Genomic DNA, 16,389 nt, shown 5'->3' with positions numbered 1-16,389 from the left:
GTAAATTAGCTCTCCTCAGAATTTGTACATTAGTCGTTTTCAGTCTGTTTGAAAGAAATTGCCTGAAGTTCTTATTGCTTTCACTGACAGTGTAGTACGAGTACTAATATGGCCTATCAATTCATCATCCAATTGTCATGTTTTAGACTTCGACCCTTTGTTACTTAAATGTTTTTATAAAAACAAGAAAATTGGGCATAAAATGGCTACAGTGATCATCTGGTCACAAATTGAGGCAAGTATTGAGAGACCCATGTGCAATAAACAAAGATGTCTGCATTGGAATTACCATTTTTATATAAAAATATCAAAACTAAACACTTGAGTCAATGTCAAGAATTGTCATTTGTATTAATTCACGATTATCACGATTTTACATATTGGGGATTGAATGGCTTACATGCCAATTAACTAACATGGAAAGACAATGAAGTTAGACTCAGGAATACACACACTTAGCTATATTTTGGTAGCTATTTTTGGGGGTAGACAGAAAGGGAAAATAATTCTTGAAAAGTGCACTTTCACAGAGAACTCCAGTCTACAAATTATGCTACTGTTGAGGATCCACATCAACAATTAACCAACTGTGGACTCAGGTTGAGAATCTGATACCTCGAAGACTCATCTTTATAACAGTAACTTGTAGTCTCCCTTTCTGTACCAGACTTAATGCATTTTAAACTTACTATCTGAAATTATGTTTTGTTTTATTTTGGTTTGTTTGGTTAGTAGGTAATAAAATTGCTCTTTTTCACTCAGTAAAACCTTGAGCATTAGCTCCTTTGTTTTCAAGAAAACAGTTTCAGTTAAAGTGTGATAGCCATGTGCAAAAAAGAAAGTAAATGTTATTTGTGACCATCCAAAAGGAGAACTAAGAATTTAAAAAAAGGAACTGGTTTCCACTGCTTTACCTGGTTATAATAACTGGTGTGCTGTACCCTTTATTCTGCTCTGAGGATGATTAACTTAATTAAAGAAAATTGCTGCAAAATGAGCAAAAGCAAGGAATTAAAATCTGGTTGTAAAATGCCTGCAGAGAAGGCTCCTTTCTATAAATCTTGTATTTGAAGCACGTTTGTTAAGCACTTTAAGGAGAAGGTCCTAATCCAGCAGGAATTCTTTTTAAAATATCTTCTTTCTAAATTGACACTAGTTGGGTTTCACCTTTATTGTCTACATGACTGGTCTAATATAAGACTACGTACATTCTTGGTAACCTATGTATCTGTGTTCTTCCTGCTGTGCAGGCTGCAGCATATGCCTCTGAAGATGGTGTTCTGACTGAGGTAATGATCGATTCCAGGGTGACCGATGCAATTCGGCAACACAAGCAGAAAATGGAATGGCTGAAGAATGAGGGCAGGGAGAAAACTAAAGATGTAGAGCATCTTGTGCCACCCTTTCCAGAGGGCACACTGGTCTAAGTGTCAAACAGAACGACTGTACCTTGCAGCTGAGCCAAGAACCCTGGAAATGAACTGAACTACATCAACGTAAAAACATGCTTGAATAAGCACTCTGCACTCTTAAGGGGTATTCATCAATGACTGTCCAATGATATGAAAAGCTTTGCACGAGTTCAACCCAGACAGCAGTCAGTTGATGCCCTGTTGGACCTCCAGCTTGCCCTCAGCAGATTGTCTGTACGTTTTGAAACCAGTCAAAAGTAGCTCGTTAGAGAGAGGAGATGTGAAATGGCATTTCTGTCAGTCTCCGTCTGTCACACCAGCTGTAGCATCTGTGTGTCCTGTCATTCACTGGGTATTCATTGTTTAGTCTGACCTGGGAGGAGCATGTGATGGAGAACTCTGTGTAGTTAAGTATCAATGTGGAGGAGCTGTTTTGCGTTGATGTGTGTTTTGGTTCTGGATTCCTCTCAGCACTGGCCATGATTTATAATCTAATTGGATTCATCATGTTCGAGACCGAATCCCTTATTGTCCACCTACCTCAAATGTACTTCTGGAAATGAACATTTTCACTCATCTTTCAATAGCGATTCCTACAGATTCACAGCCAGGTACAATTGTGATGTGAGTAATTATTGGATCACAGCGCAGAGGGTTACTGAGCTGAATTTTACTGTGAGAAATTAAAACTGCCATATTAGAGTCACTGAACTTTTTCAAATAAAGAATGAGGGCTAACTAGAAACTCCTTCTCCATTGTTATAATTCCATACAGTTGTAGCATGTTACTGTCATCTGTATAGAATTAAATTAGCCTGATGGCTGAGCCCTTTCTAGCTGTCCTATTCATCTCCTCACCAATGACCCCGCTAAATACCTGATTATGGAATTCCTGTACGTGGGATTAGTGGAGAGGTGGCCTTCTTACTTAGCTGACTGCACAAACACCAGAGCTAGAATCTGAGATTTTTGATATTAAAACTTGAATAAATGAAACACTAATGTATCCAATTTCTACGATAAATCATTTTAAAAACATTTATTTTGCAGAAATTTATTTCTCGAACTGTTGCTTTCCTTCAAAGTAAAAATTAGAGTCAAGCCTCAAAGTTAAAATATTCTGTGGCCTCGTGCTGACCCAAAAGCAGTACTGATTGCATTGGCTTAGATCTAATTTTCAATTATTTTTACATGAAGAAGCATGGCCCTTAACAACAAGAGGTTTCCTTAGTTATTCCTATACCTGTCCCTTGCCCAAAAATTCTCATCCACCCTCTTTCATGTGTCTCTAAACTTGATCGATTTCATACAAGGTATTGAATATGGCACAGAGACCTTATTAGTCCCCTTCAGGCAGAGAAACCTTTTGTGTTTGCTAATACTGGTGCCCAAGTTGAATGAAGAAAGCCATATCTTAGCCTCCCTTACAAAGTGAACTTGTACTTTGCCAAACCTAAAAGGAAAGTAGGCATTTTTAAGAGCTGTTAAGGGTGGCCTTTTGGCCTTGCCAACAAGGAACAATGAAACATTTTGAGTCAGCTATTGCAGTAATTGATCTCCAACTTTACACTAGTGCTACCCACATGAGAGTAAGGAAAGCATAAAAGGAGAGAACATCAAAGCATTCCTTCCAGACACTTAAAAAAAATGCCTTGTATGTGCCAAACTATTGACATAAAGGAAGAGTATTAACTTCAAATTAGAGAACTCTGTCCTCATGGGCCAATAGTTATAACCCATGGCCAGAGTTGGATTTATCTGGAGCAGGTGGGTAGGAGTGTGAAAAAGGCAGTGGTTTCCATACTTCCACCCTCTGTCTCTTTTGGCTTTCAGTGATGACCACTGCATTATATTTGTGCATGTTGAGCTGTAGGCCAAAAACCTGCTTTGGAATTTGGCTTGTTAATTATTCAATATTGTTCATGATCATGGTTCCCCTTAAAAGTCTGAACCCTATACAGATGTATGGTCCAAATGGGGATTAGCTGCTTGGAGTTTCTATTACTGCCAAGAAAAATCAAATCCCGTTTTAGCCATCTTGTAAATTACCTTCATCTGGCTCTCTCCCCAGAGTAGCAGTGGAAGAAGAGTTGCTTTTGAAGACTGTGTGTGAACTTCATTGAAGTAACAAAATGAAAGTAGCAAGAATACCTTAACATTGTTTGGGCAAGGAGGCCAAGTAGGGTTTCTGGTCTGTTGTATGTACGTCAAGTAAAACATGATTTTTTGAAATAATTCTAGTGACTTTACAGTCTGGAAAGCTTGCATTTCCTCTTGTACATTGATTATAAAGTGAACAATATTATTTAAAACCTACCATACAATTATATTCCAAAAATGGAATGATTTTAATTTGATAAATCCTTTTTTATTGGATTAAATATGTAAATCCTGCTTTATGTAATAAATCAAAAGATAAGCTCTTCGAATCAGCCACATAGCAAATGGTTTACTTTTGTGAGAAAAGATGAGTTAGTTCTCACTGACAAGATTCTTGTTTCCATTCATAATGTTATTAGGGATGGGATCTTTCTGAACGTTGTATCCAACCCTCTACATTCATTCTGTTGGATGGGGCATCTGCTGGTGGGTTATGTTAGTTTCCTCAGCAAGTATTTGCCTAGATCAGATTTTAATGGCTAATTTCATACAGTAGTATGAAAACCTAGAGTATCCAATCCCTTATGGCCCAGTTTCTATACTGCGTAAATATGTTATAGTTACAACATGGTTATGTTGAAGTAGCCCTTCCCCCAAGGGAATCTAAGGCTGTTGGTACTTCACTCAGCTGCAGTCTCCAGTCAGTTCATGCCAAGTAATGTATCAACAGCCATGAGCAGCTTATGTTTGGTGTCATAAACCCAGCAATGACACCATGGCTTAGCGTACCTATCTTTTTTTTTCTAACAACAAAATGCCTGCCATGGAACCTACAATATACAATGAAGCTTTGTTCAGTTTCTCTAACTCAAAAATGTCTGTGGAATAACTAAAGCTGCTTTGATTCTGGGAGAAAGTGATATTGCCATTGGAGATAATATAAACCTCGAAAGCAATATTCGCATGAAAGTATCATTCCCAAACATCCACCTGTGGACTGAAGGAAAGTGACACGGACTCATACTTGAAATTTCTCAGTAACCTGAGCCTAAGGGCCAATGGATAAATGAAGGTTTAGCAAGTTGACTCTGAATTAGTCATTTTCCATTCTTTAGGTGGGTAGAAAATGTCCAGCTAAAAATGGACAAATGTGATGTGCTGTGCCAGGGGAGCCACTGCCTGAAGGTGCCCACTGTCTGAATTTGCTGAAAGCATTGCCATTCAACCCTGGAATTAACAGCAGTCTGCATTTACAGTTTCTAAATTTGGAAGGGTGAAGGTTCCAAGTTTTAAAACAAAATTATGGAGGTGAGTAGTTATTACACATGACATGGTCTTCAAGAAAATGGAGAAAGGAAGATGGATGGAGTTGCAAAGAGTGAGACAGGAGGTTGGATGCTCTGTTAACAGTAGTAATATTAAGGGAGGATAGAAATCACTGGATTTGAGGAGATTGTAGGAAGAAGGTGCTCTGAAGCTGTCGAGCTTCAGGTAGAACTTAGAATTCTAAATGCATTGGGGTGGAGCCAATGCAAAGATTATAAGCATTTTTAATTGAATCTGATATGGATGCTAAAGCTTGACATCAGAGGGGTGTCAGGAGCAGCAGGAAAAATGGCAGCAGACAGCTGCACACCATCTCAATCTTGGATAGGAAGAAGTTTATCAAATCTGGAGGAGAGGAGTGTGCTGAGGACAGATCTGGAAATGGTTTATTGTGGAATAAAACAGTTGTGGATTATTTATGCCTTCTAGGATTTCCTGTAAGAATAGAATTTGTATCAGAAACAGTGGCCATAAGGACTAGTCAATATACTTGACTAGAAGCATTTGATTGTGGGAGATAACTTTCTCAGGAAAATTGCAAATGCTGTCGTGATGAATAAGGGAGAGTGGGAATTTTGTGTAATATAATCAAGTTCAGGAAAAAAAAGGAATTAGGAGATCAGCTGGAATTAGTTAAATTGAGATTGTGAGGCAAGATACTATATTACTAAAAATGCAACTGTTTAAACAATGTCTGTCATAAGGATCTCTTGAAACATCAACATCACTGTGGTGGTATTTTAATGTGTCCCTGTGATTGGCAGAAACCTACAGAGAAGATTATGTTCTTGGCAATGAAGCTACCGATCAATCAACAAAGCTAATCAACAGCCTCTCAAGAGCATTTGGTTTTAAGTCCAAGCCACTGATTATAAATCAGAAAGTCTATTATTAAATATGATTTTGTTGATTATAATGTGGATGCTACTTTGTGCACAGCTTCAAAAGCAGTTTGATTCATAGCAATTAACAACTTAATGTAAAGTTATAATAAAAAAGCCCCTATAAAGTATGAAGATATTTTGTACACCATCATCTTCTTGAGAACACCTTGAGGAAAGGATAATACGGCTTTCAATGACACACCTGACCTTTGAACAAGTAAAACAAAAAAATGAAGCTGTGAACTTAATTTAACTTTTTAAAAACATTAAAATTATGATAGTTCGACCAGAAGTCTTAGTTCACAACTAGCTTTATTTAAAGAGTTTCAGAAATTCCTATGCCCACATATAGAATAATTTTCCATTTAAGTAGGTAATATTCTCCTTTTAGAAGGACCTCGGAGGAGGTTTGATAGAGTTGGAGCATAAAATTGAAGCAAAAAGATGAGGCAGGAGAATAAAAGTTTGCAGATCACCATGAAGGTAAACAGCAAAACTTTTATAAGTGCAGTAAAATAGTAATAAAGAGATATGCTCAAAACTGAGGACATGGTGGAAATTCTGACAAAAAACTTTCTATAACACATTTAATGTTGGGAAATATCCCAACCAGCTTCACAGGACAAAGCAATTAGCCAAATGCGGTGTTACAATTCCTACCACTTAAAGCAATCACTTTTTGTGGTTTCAGAGTGGTTGGAGAAGTAGCAAGTACAGTTCAATGTGGTAAATCATTAAAGAAAGAACAGTGCAAGTATACACCAATGACAGAGGTCTTTTAAAAAATGGTTTTCAGATGTAAATACCAAACAAAGCAATTAAGATTCTTGGTTTTACATTTTGGGACATTGAATATAAAACTGAAAAAGTGACACAAGCAGAATGGTTGGAATATTGCACACAGTTTTGTGTGCAACATTATAGAAAGGATTTTTGAATCATAGTAGAGTAATACTGGAAAAGAGATACCATAATTATTAAGAAAGACTTATCATTACTTTCCACTGTAATTGAGTAGACACCCTATTGAGTTTTTCAGAACTATGAGTGGCTATTCAAATGAAATTGTTTCCACTGATTAGCAAATTCTTAGCAGAAACAGAATTATCACCAGAAGAATGTAATACATGGGGTTATTAGAATATGGAATGCACTTAAGATATTGACTCAGGTTAGCATTTAAGATAATTTGTAAGGGGCAGAGAGGGAATAACAGTTAAAAATCTATCAGTGGCATAGGTATGAGAAGCTAATTGATGTAGATTCCTATAATATGTGATTCAAATCTTCTGAATTGATAGGGTCAGATGAACAGTAATATTGCTCCCTTAGCACTTTAGCACCAATCCTTTGGGGTACAGTTCATACTCTGAATACATGGTTATTGAGAGAGTATGTGTTAAACAGCCTATGTAATATTATAAATAAGGCTTTTGAGAGACACCAATGAATAAAAAATGAAAGTGATGCTGCACATTTTTATAAATCTTGATTGTTTAAACATTCTAATGAAGCTGAGCAATAATCCTCAGTGCTCTGCAAGATGCCAGAACATTTTTACAACAGTTTGCCTTTCACATTCTCAATTAAAGGACACAAGTAGATGTAGCTGCTGTTCTTTCTTGCTCAAGGCATAATTGCCCCTTGTTCTATTCTGAGGTTCAAATCCATTTAAACCAATCATGGTTTAATTACTCCGCTGGGATTAAAATAAAACGACCAGAGTTGTAAAATCTTGCATTTGGGATTATTCCCACTGCTGTAATAATTATAACTTGCATTTCTATTTATAAGTAAAACTTCGCATATCTGAGTTGTACAGACCAGATGGTCTCAGCGAGGGTTCCTCAGTGTCCTTGAATTAAGGATGAGAAATTTAGTGCCTGCTCCTCATTACTATCCAGTGATCCTGCCTGGAAGCTCGTGTATGCCTGTACACACTTCGCAGGTGATGACAAGAACAGGATCAGTGAATACCTGCAGACACTCGCTGTCTCAGCTCACACATCAAGAATGGCCACTTGGGTGAAGCACCAGACACTTAGAACCTTCAGGAGAAATGGGAAGGAAAGAAATTTGGCTTAATAGAACAGTAGCACACAGGGGAACTTTCGTTGGGTTGACCCATTTACAGAGTTCATTTATAGAAGGTGACTCACTTCTACCCAACAGCACTGTACAGGAGCTGGTTGCTGTCTGACTGATCTTCTGTTTATTGTTTATTTACATCCTTTCATCTTGGTTGAAAATATAGTTTGAAGCCCAAACTAATTTTAAAATGGCAACCTTTGGAATTTTGTGCAGTTCATTCACTTAACTATAAGCTATTAACTGCTTAATAAGGGAAATGTACTGAGTTTCACAAAACTTTTACAATTAAAAGTCTCCTTTGGAATTCAGTATATTTTCCTCATTCAGCAAAATGAATCTTTCAGGTTAAAGGTCAATGATAATGCCTGGTGCATTGTCTCAAGCACTCTCTTCTGCTGTCACAGGTCCCTGATAGAATAGATGCAATTCTTCAATCTGCTACAATGTCATAGATGCAACACCTTGAGAGTTTTATCTGGTTTGATGGACGGCTTTGGAAACACAGACTTTGGACAAATCCATGGAACTAACTTTAAATTGTATTAAAAAGTATTTACATACCACAGCACACAAACTGTTCTGTCCAAGTGTTTATGCTCCCTCAACAAGACTATTTCAGATCCTTTATCCATATTGTCCCTTGTGTTAGGCTTGTAATTTAATTCAAAAATATTTTCCAAGTGTATCCTTTCCACACTATTTACTATTTTATAAATATACAAAGAGGTCACTATTTTTGCACCTTCCGTCAAAATTGAAAATTCCAAGTTTCTACGCATCTCCATTATCCTGATCATAGGGATTATCTTCAGGATCTCTTCTTGCATTTTCTTTGATGCTTAGATATCTCCCTTTTGTCTCAGCAACCAGGACTAGATACTCTATGTACAATCTGCCTCAGTACCGGAATTCAATCTCAAATTCTTTGAGTTATTGTGCTATTTAGTATTCAGTGATTCAGTGGGTCCTATTGATTGCCACTCATAATTGGTTGAATAGGTTGGACATCAAATCTGCTGAGGCCTTTAGGCCTCCTCCTACTTTCGCTGTCTCAATGCCCCATGGGTCATCAGTTTCCTTTCCATGTCTTTTCACAACTGTCCCACCAGCCGTTGTCCTATCCAACTTATTTGGAATTTTTGAGGCTGCTTCCTTTTATTTGGTTACCACTCTTGGTTTGCATTTGCCTGTAAATTTGCACATTCTATGTTGAATTTATGAAACTATTGATGGTTGGGTTAGTGAGGAAGGTGAGTGGGGGGTGGTGGGTGAGGGTTCTCAAGGGAAACAGTGGGGAGTGATGCACATGCCAAAGGACTAAATCACCATCCCAACAAGTATAGCAAGAGAAGGTTGATGAGTGATCAGATGTGGGAGAATAGCACAACCTCCACAAAGAAAATGAAACGCACAGGACTAACAGCGAAGGACTCAGTACTTAAATGTTCTAAAAGTTGGATGCACACCAATGTGTGGGAAGATCTCACAATTATGCCCACTGAACCAGATTATCTGCAGACATTTTTAATCAATAAAGTGAAAACATTATTAATAATAATTGATCCAATGCCCTGACACCACAAAGAAAAACAATGCACCATAACACATTGTAAAGTGATTACTCACCATCACCTATACTCACCAACACCCACATCTGGCACCTGTAAGCATTGTTGTTCCACATTTGCAAATCTTTCTATGGAGCAAATTAATTCGCAGCCTGCAGACTCTCAGGTTAAAAACCTGAATGACTCAGTGAAACCCCCAGAAATCAATAAGTCCACCTAGAAATGACCTCTCCATAAGTTCACCCCCCAATTATAATCAAAAATTAGTGAACTCACCACATTATCTCTGCCAAGTTCAGGAATCAAAATTCCATTGGATACCCTTTCTATTGAGTATTTCCCAGTGGCAGGCACAGTCCTGTTCTTGAAAAATACATTTAACATCATAGTTCTTCAGCAAATGTGCAAACTTCAACCAGTTGAAGTCCTTGAGTATAGATCATTTTATCTCCAGGGAATATATCAGAATACACCTGCACAGACCGGATGTTTTATAGATATATCCAAACAGAAATCATACAAAAAGATGGATAGGAATGAGGCATTAAACAACAGGGACACCGTCACACAGGATCAGCACACCCCCATTAAACCAATAATTCCACAATTACAGTTTGGGATCTTCCTTTACAGGTTAACCTACACTCAACATAAGGGTCTTCTGCTCTTATAATCTAAACTGTTAACATGCTGTGAACAAGAGTAAAAATGGCTCCGTATTGAAATGTTCAGATTAGAAATCATGGCCCTGATACAATCTCAAATCAACGTAGATAATGTTGGATGTCCTGAAGCCCTTTTCAGAACTTTCTTGTTGAATATAAAGCTGGACAGAACTCAAGCCCTGACATACAACATACAGCAACCTGCCCCAAAGAAGTGAACTTAGGGGTGGAAATGGTCACAATCCAATCTAAAGGTGTCACTAACAAAACAGAAATCACATTACGTATAGAAATGGAGTCACATCTTAGATTGTATGCAAATGAGAAAGGACCAAATTTGGATACAAGGGTAATGCAAAGTGCAAACATTGGGCGACAATAGAAGATTATAGGAAAATTGACCGAGGTGGGATTTAAGGAATATTTCAGAAAAGTGTGAGGTAGGGAGGTTTTTGGGAGAATTTGCAAAGCTTAGGGCCTAGATGTTTGAACACGTGGTTATTTGTCAAAGGTGGATAAAGAATTAAGATGTGTAGAAATCTCAAGGCTACAGGTGGTTACAGACACAGAAAGCACTTAAAATAGTGAAATTTGGAGCAAGGATGTGAATTTCAAAACCGGGGCATTGCTGGATTGGGAACCAACAGAGTTTAGCAAGTAAAGGATGTTAGATGAACAAGACTTACAGCATATTTCCGGTGGAAGACCTGAGGCAGAGTGGAGTTGGGTGATGTTATGGAGGTGATAAGTAGGCAGGCTTAGAAATGGAACAGGTTGAAAGGTTTTCTCAGGAGAAATCGAATGTCAACATTACAAGTGGTCTAGTTCAGTGTTTCGCTTTAGCAAAGGACAGGGATGGAGTCAAAGGCTAGGAAAGTGTTTCCGGTAGGAAAATAAGACAAAGGCTGGGGTTAATTAATCTTTAACTGAAGCAAATTTCTCCTCACCCAATATGGGATATTAGACAAACAGCATGACAAATCAGAGGCTGTGGAGAAATTGAGCTGGTGACAAGGCAACGTTGAAGTTCTGATCTTCAACTTATCAGCATGACGTAGATTTGGAAAAAGTGCTAAAAACAGTTCCACAAGAACGGAGACAATTTTCATCAAAGAAAGCTAAAAGCGCATAGGAAAGTGAAGCAGGAGTAGGTCATTTGGCCCATCCAGCCTGCTCCACCTTTTAACCAAATCATAGCTGATCTGCTACTTCAGTGCAATTTTCCTCCATTATCCCTCAATATCTAGAAATCTATCAAACAGGTTGAGGTTCTTTATACCGGTAAAAAGAGAAAGCAGAGTAGTAATACAATGGAAATCTTGATGATTATGATGGAGTTTGATAGAGTAAACGTAGAGAATGTGTTTCTACTTGTGGGGGATCCCAATCTAGAGGTTGCAAATGAAAGAAAAGGGAGCTACACATTGCTCATAAGAGAATAGGCATCACATTGTACATGAAAGGTTTGCAGTGAATAGAAAGAGAAACTGCTCATGAAACAGGAGTGTGGTGACGGTTGCATACACAGGTTCACCGTTTAGAGAAATGAGGACAAATTAAATTATGCGCAGTGAAGGGGTTACATTAAGGAATGTTGATTCAAAAAACCTAAGGCTCTTCACATAAATGAGATCAAGAAAAAAGATGAGCAAAGAAAAACATTAGAGGGATAATTAAAACTTGGTCAGAGGGTGAGTGTAAAGAGAGCTTGGGTCTTAAGAGAAGTGGAGAAGTTTGGTAGTGAATTCCAAAGCTTGAGGCTGATACAGCTAAAGATGGGCTGAAGTATGAATGATTTGAATATACTTTGTTCTAATTATCTGACCATTTATCCTTAGCACTAAATCCCTCCTGTATTTAACAATGCATAATGCAAATTTCAGTAATTTTTGACTGAATCATCAGGAGTATTATGTATTCAAAAGCAAAGTCATACTCAACAGATGCAGTCACTTAGGACACATAGTGAGATTACACTGCACACAAGGATGGGCTATAAATGTTTCCCACATCAGCAACGTCCATATCCACTGAGTGAATTTTAAGAATGGCAGCATCCTATAGAAATTTTGGGGTCAGATTCACATTATATACACAGCTAATCATATTAGACTGTCACTGGACATAAAGGACCAGTCATATTGTAACACAAATGGAAGGATTGATAGTAAACACAAGGATGAAGTGTTTAGATTGTATACATAAAAATGACATATTACAACATAAAGGGAGCACACTGCACACCAAGTGGGTCACAGTTTAGACAGAGAAAACAATCTTCTTTTCCTTTCATTATGACTCAAGTCATTTTATCCAGATAGTAGTAAACATTTCATTTGATGTTTGAATGACCTCTAAACAACCTCATTCACATGAAGTGAGTGAGCTCTGCCTTCAGAACAAACCTCCTGACTGTAGCCTTAACTTCTACTTCATATGAGAGAGGTACAGCTCAGCAAAGGACTTTGGTGAACATCCTTCAATACTTACCTAAGTGTACCCTGCTCTCTTATGAATATGCCAATTAAACATTGCAGTTCATATCTTACACTTGAGCTTAGTTAGACCATAATGGCAGAATAGATGGAACAAACTGTTCTCAAGAGTGTAAACAAGAGATATAGGAATAATTTTCAAGTGTAAAAGATTAGAAGACAGCATTAGAACCTTTAATCCTTTTTAAAACTTAATTCCCAAGCCAATATTTATTGAGAAGTCCCAGAGAAGGTTATGCTGAATCAGCTTTTTGAAATCAACTGAATAACGTTAGATAATTCCAAAAGGCAGTTAAGGCATGATCACATCACTCTGGGCTGGGGTTACACAGGCCAGGCTGGGAAAGGCTAATGGATTTCCTTCACCAGAGGTATCAATCAGATGGGGTTTTAAAGACAATCCAATAGTTTTCTGACATTGCAGAGGTTCATCAGGTTGTGGAGTGCTATGTACACACTTTGGAATACATTAGATAGCAGATTACAAGAAAGGGAGACAATGGAAAAATAGTTGGCATGCAGGATTACTGCTCACATCAAGCATGGTGGGGCTGAATGGTCTGTTCCCATGTTGCAATTTCAATGCAATTTTGCAAGTCATTTGACTTCTCCCAATTTGTAATATTAAAAAGAAATGGCATTAATTGGGAAGACTGCCCCTAAATCCACAATGACTGCCATTTATTGGGTTATTTTCATACAGGTTCTATTGAGGTCACTAGCTTTCTGGTTCTTGAGATTTAGTTAATTGGACTGTGATTATCAGGATGGGAGCTCTGGTTACCAGGAATCATCCTGCTTATGGGGCTCCCAGTTACCAGTTCTGGTCACATTAGCCATATACATTCTATTCATTGATCCTTTCATCTTTTTGTAAATTTCCTTGATAGTGTTCATCCATCCCAGGGAATTGACTCGAGTTCTGGCACCCACAAAAAAAAATCTAATCCTTACACAAATCAACATCAAAATGACTTTTAATTTTTTTTTCTTGGACACGTTTCACATCCACCTGTTCCATATTTTTAATGTACTTTTTTGTGCCTTCAGCCCATCTCATCCTTGTACATTTCACACACATTTCCACAAGATAACAAATCAGCACTAGTGAGAAAGAAACTAACAATTAACAGGCATTGGAACAGCTCAGATATCCCTCTTTACCTGATCTCTCATCCCAGTCAGAATTGTGTTCAAGTACCTGAGAGCTGATAGCATTGGACATATGTCTTTCTGGAGATGTATGGGAATTTATTGTATTTTGCTCTGAGAAAGTGGGGGAATTCAACATTATTAGACAGTTAGCAAGACCGTTTTGGGCATTTTCCAATCAATTGTTTTTATATTACTAACCAATTCTACCTGCTGCCCTCAGAGTTCAGCTCTCTACACCAGGTAGATATTCCAGCTGCCCAGTTAAATCTCCTGTTCCGCAGCAATGACTGGAGAGGAATGGCATGTACCAACCTTCCAGTGCAAGAGGGTTTGTGTAGAGATGCACAGGATAGGAAGGGGCAGATAGTTGGAGGGAATGGGAATGACTGGAAGAGGCAATTTAACAGCCCTCACATCTAACTAGACAAAAGAATTACAAATTTTAGTTACAAATTACAGTTCCTTCTGTTGCAATATTAAACTTCAATAAAAGGAGGAGCCATGGGAATTGATTTTTTTTAAACTGTGGTGGCATGTACACAGTACTATAGACTACTGAATCTTTGCACATCATTTGGTAATATCCAGCAGAATTGCACAATTCTAAATTGCTTCAAACCATGGGGTCTGGGACCTGATTTCAGCCTTGAATTTCTTGCCTGAAAATGCTCCTATTACCAAAAACCAGGTCCAAACATTCCCACTTCCAAATAATTAAGATTTCCACAACAAAACACCAGGGCATTTTAAAGTCTAAACTGATTGATGGACTAAATTTCTAACCAACACTGGACATGGATACTCTCACTCTGCAGTGACCCTAAGGACCAATGTGCTCCTGGGTTGGTTGCAATTATTCAGGTTGTGATTACATTTCATCCACAAACTGTGGGATCTTAAACGTTACCTTCGAAAGAGACAGGAGTCTCATTTATCTACCAGGTTACACAGACTCTGGTTGACTGGTAGGTGGGTGGAGAGAAGTCAGTGTACACAGGCAGGGAAGGAGGTCTTTGAGCAGATATTAACATAATGGGGTGATTTGCAAAAAAGTTAAAACCAGATTACCAGTGAGTCATCTCCGAGCACCTCTTGTCCTACGTACTCAAATAAGAAACGAATACAGAGAAGCAGCCGCTTTGGGCAGTTACCCAGGGTATTTACAGAATGTACAGGTCACTCCAGCTGCCTTATGACAGCCACCATCACATCAGGAGCAGCAGCATTGGTTTTCATCCAGTTTAAAACAGTCTGGAGTCACCACAGGCTCCTAATTGAGTCCCAGCTTTCCGCCAGTTAAAAGTTACAGGTGTCGGGGGCTAGGGTGCCCGTTGTGATATAGTTTCTGTTTGATATGCACCATGTTCCCTGCTGAGTCCTCATACTGCCGGTGAGTACGTCTTCTGAAATCCTTCAGACTGCATAACCTTGGGATCCAGGACCAGGAATTATCTGCAAAAGGGGATGAAACAGCATCTTAGAGAAGTGCGTATGTGCGTACACATCAGCAAAACTTACTCTCACACCCAGTGCCTGAATCACATTCTCTCAATCTGGATTCACTGCACCCAGTGCCTGAACCTCTGTCTCAATCCGGATTCACTGCACCCAGTGCCTGAACCACACTCACTCAATCCGGATTCACTGCTCCCAGTGCCTGAACCACACTCTCTCAATCCGGATTCACTGCTCCCAGTGCCTGAACCACACTCTCTCAATCCGGATTCACTGCGCCCAGTGCCTGAACCTCTGTCTCAATCGGGATTCACTGCGCCCAGTGCCTGAACCACACTCACTCAATCCGGATTCACTGCACCCAGTGCCTGAACCTCTGTCTCAATCCAGAATCACTGCGCCCAGTGCCTGAACCTCTGTCTCAATCCGGATTCACTGCGCCCAGTGCCTGAACCTCTGTCTCAATCCGGATTCACTGCACCCAGTGCCTGAACCTCTGTCTCAATCCGGATTCACTGCGCCCAGTGCCTGAACTTCTGTCTCAATCCGGATTCACTGCGCCCAGTGCCTGAACCACTCTCACTCAATCCAGATTCACTACTCCCAGTACGTGAGACTCACTCAATCCAGCTCAACGCAGCACAGGGTCTGGACAAATCAGAAAAACCGAGACAAACCAATCACAAATTTTAATGTCTTAGAATTTCAATGAAGTTAATCCTCAGGATCTGTCCAAAGTGGATTTCTGAATCAAACTGGCCCCAGAATGGGTCAGGGTCAGGGATAGGTTGGTGAACCCAAAAGATTTAAAAACAAGTGTAGGTTTTTGGTGAAACCCAGCTACATCCGAAAGGCTTGCCCACCTCCCCACCATCCTCTCAGTGAGTCACTCACCGTAACGCCGGCTTGTCCTCCACGCCCTGACAACACAGTGAAGGACACCATCCATCCACACCAGGAACCAGCTGATACAGAAGCCCAGCAGCAGGCCCAGCATCAGGTCAATCTCCTGCTTTGTCACATTGTCCGTCACAAAGTAATTTTCCGAGGAATCGACCACAGACTGATCAGCATCATAGGGAATTACATAGTGAATGTGGTGCCTGAAAGAGAGTGGGGGGAGAGAGTTAGAGGTAGACAAGACTGAGAGAGCAGTGAGACATTATTCAGTGAGCTGGCAAGTGGGCTGGGGGGTGCAGTAAGCTGTGAGGACTGGGGTTGGAGATGTGGGGGTAGAG

The 16,389-nt window shown here is 39.2% G+C and overlaps 2 protein-coding genes across 2 annotated transcripts in view; one reads left to right on the top strand and one right to left on the bottom strand.

Annotated features, from left to right (window-relative positions):
* Positions 1 to 5,828, top strand: part of atad3 (ATPase family AAA domain containing 3) — a 66,316-nt gene extending 60,488 nt beyond the window's left edge. Inside the window, exon 16 of the mRNA XM_043675799.1 lies at positions 1,251 to 5,828. Coding sequence (XP_043531734.1) covers positions 1,251 to 1,427 — 177 coding nt within the window. The 3' untranslated portion in view covers positions 1,428 to 5,828. The remainder of the gene's footprint in view (positions 1 to 1,250) is intronic.
* Positions 5,829 to 13,500: 7,672 nt separating this feature from the next.
* The window catches only part of LOC122540299 (transmembrane protein 240), a 4,123-nt gene continuing 1,234 nt past the window's right edge, over positions 13,501 to 16,389 (bottom strand). The window contains exons 3-4 of the mRNA XM_043675801.1: positions 16,046 to 16,254; positions 13,501 to 15,148 (exon numbers count right to left, since the gene is read on the bottom strand). Coding sequence (XP_043531736.1) covers positions 15,000 to 15,148; positions 16,046 to 16,254 — 358 coding nt within the window. The 3' untranslated portion in view covers positions 13,501 to 14,999. The remainder of the gene's footprint in view (positions 15,149 to 16,045; positions 16,255 to 16,389) is intronic.

The sequence above is a fragment of the Chiloscyllium plagiosum genome, chromosome 34, assembly GCF_004010195.1.
Source record: "Chiloscyllium plagiosum isolate BGI_BamShark_2017 chromosome 34, ASM401019v2, whole genome shotgun sequence".
Lineage (NCBI taxonomy): Eukaryota > Metazoa > Chordata > Chondrichthyes > Orectolobiformes > Hemiscylliidae > Chiloscyllium > Chiloscyllium plagiosum.
This window is presented reverse-complemented; position numbering and strand designations above follow the sequence as displayed.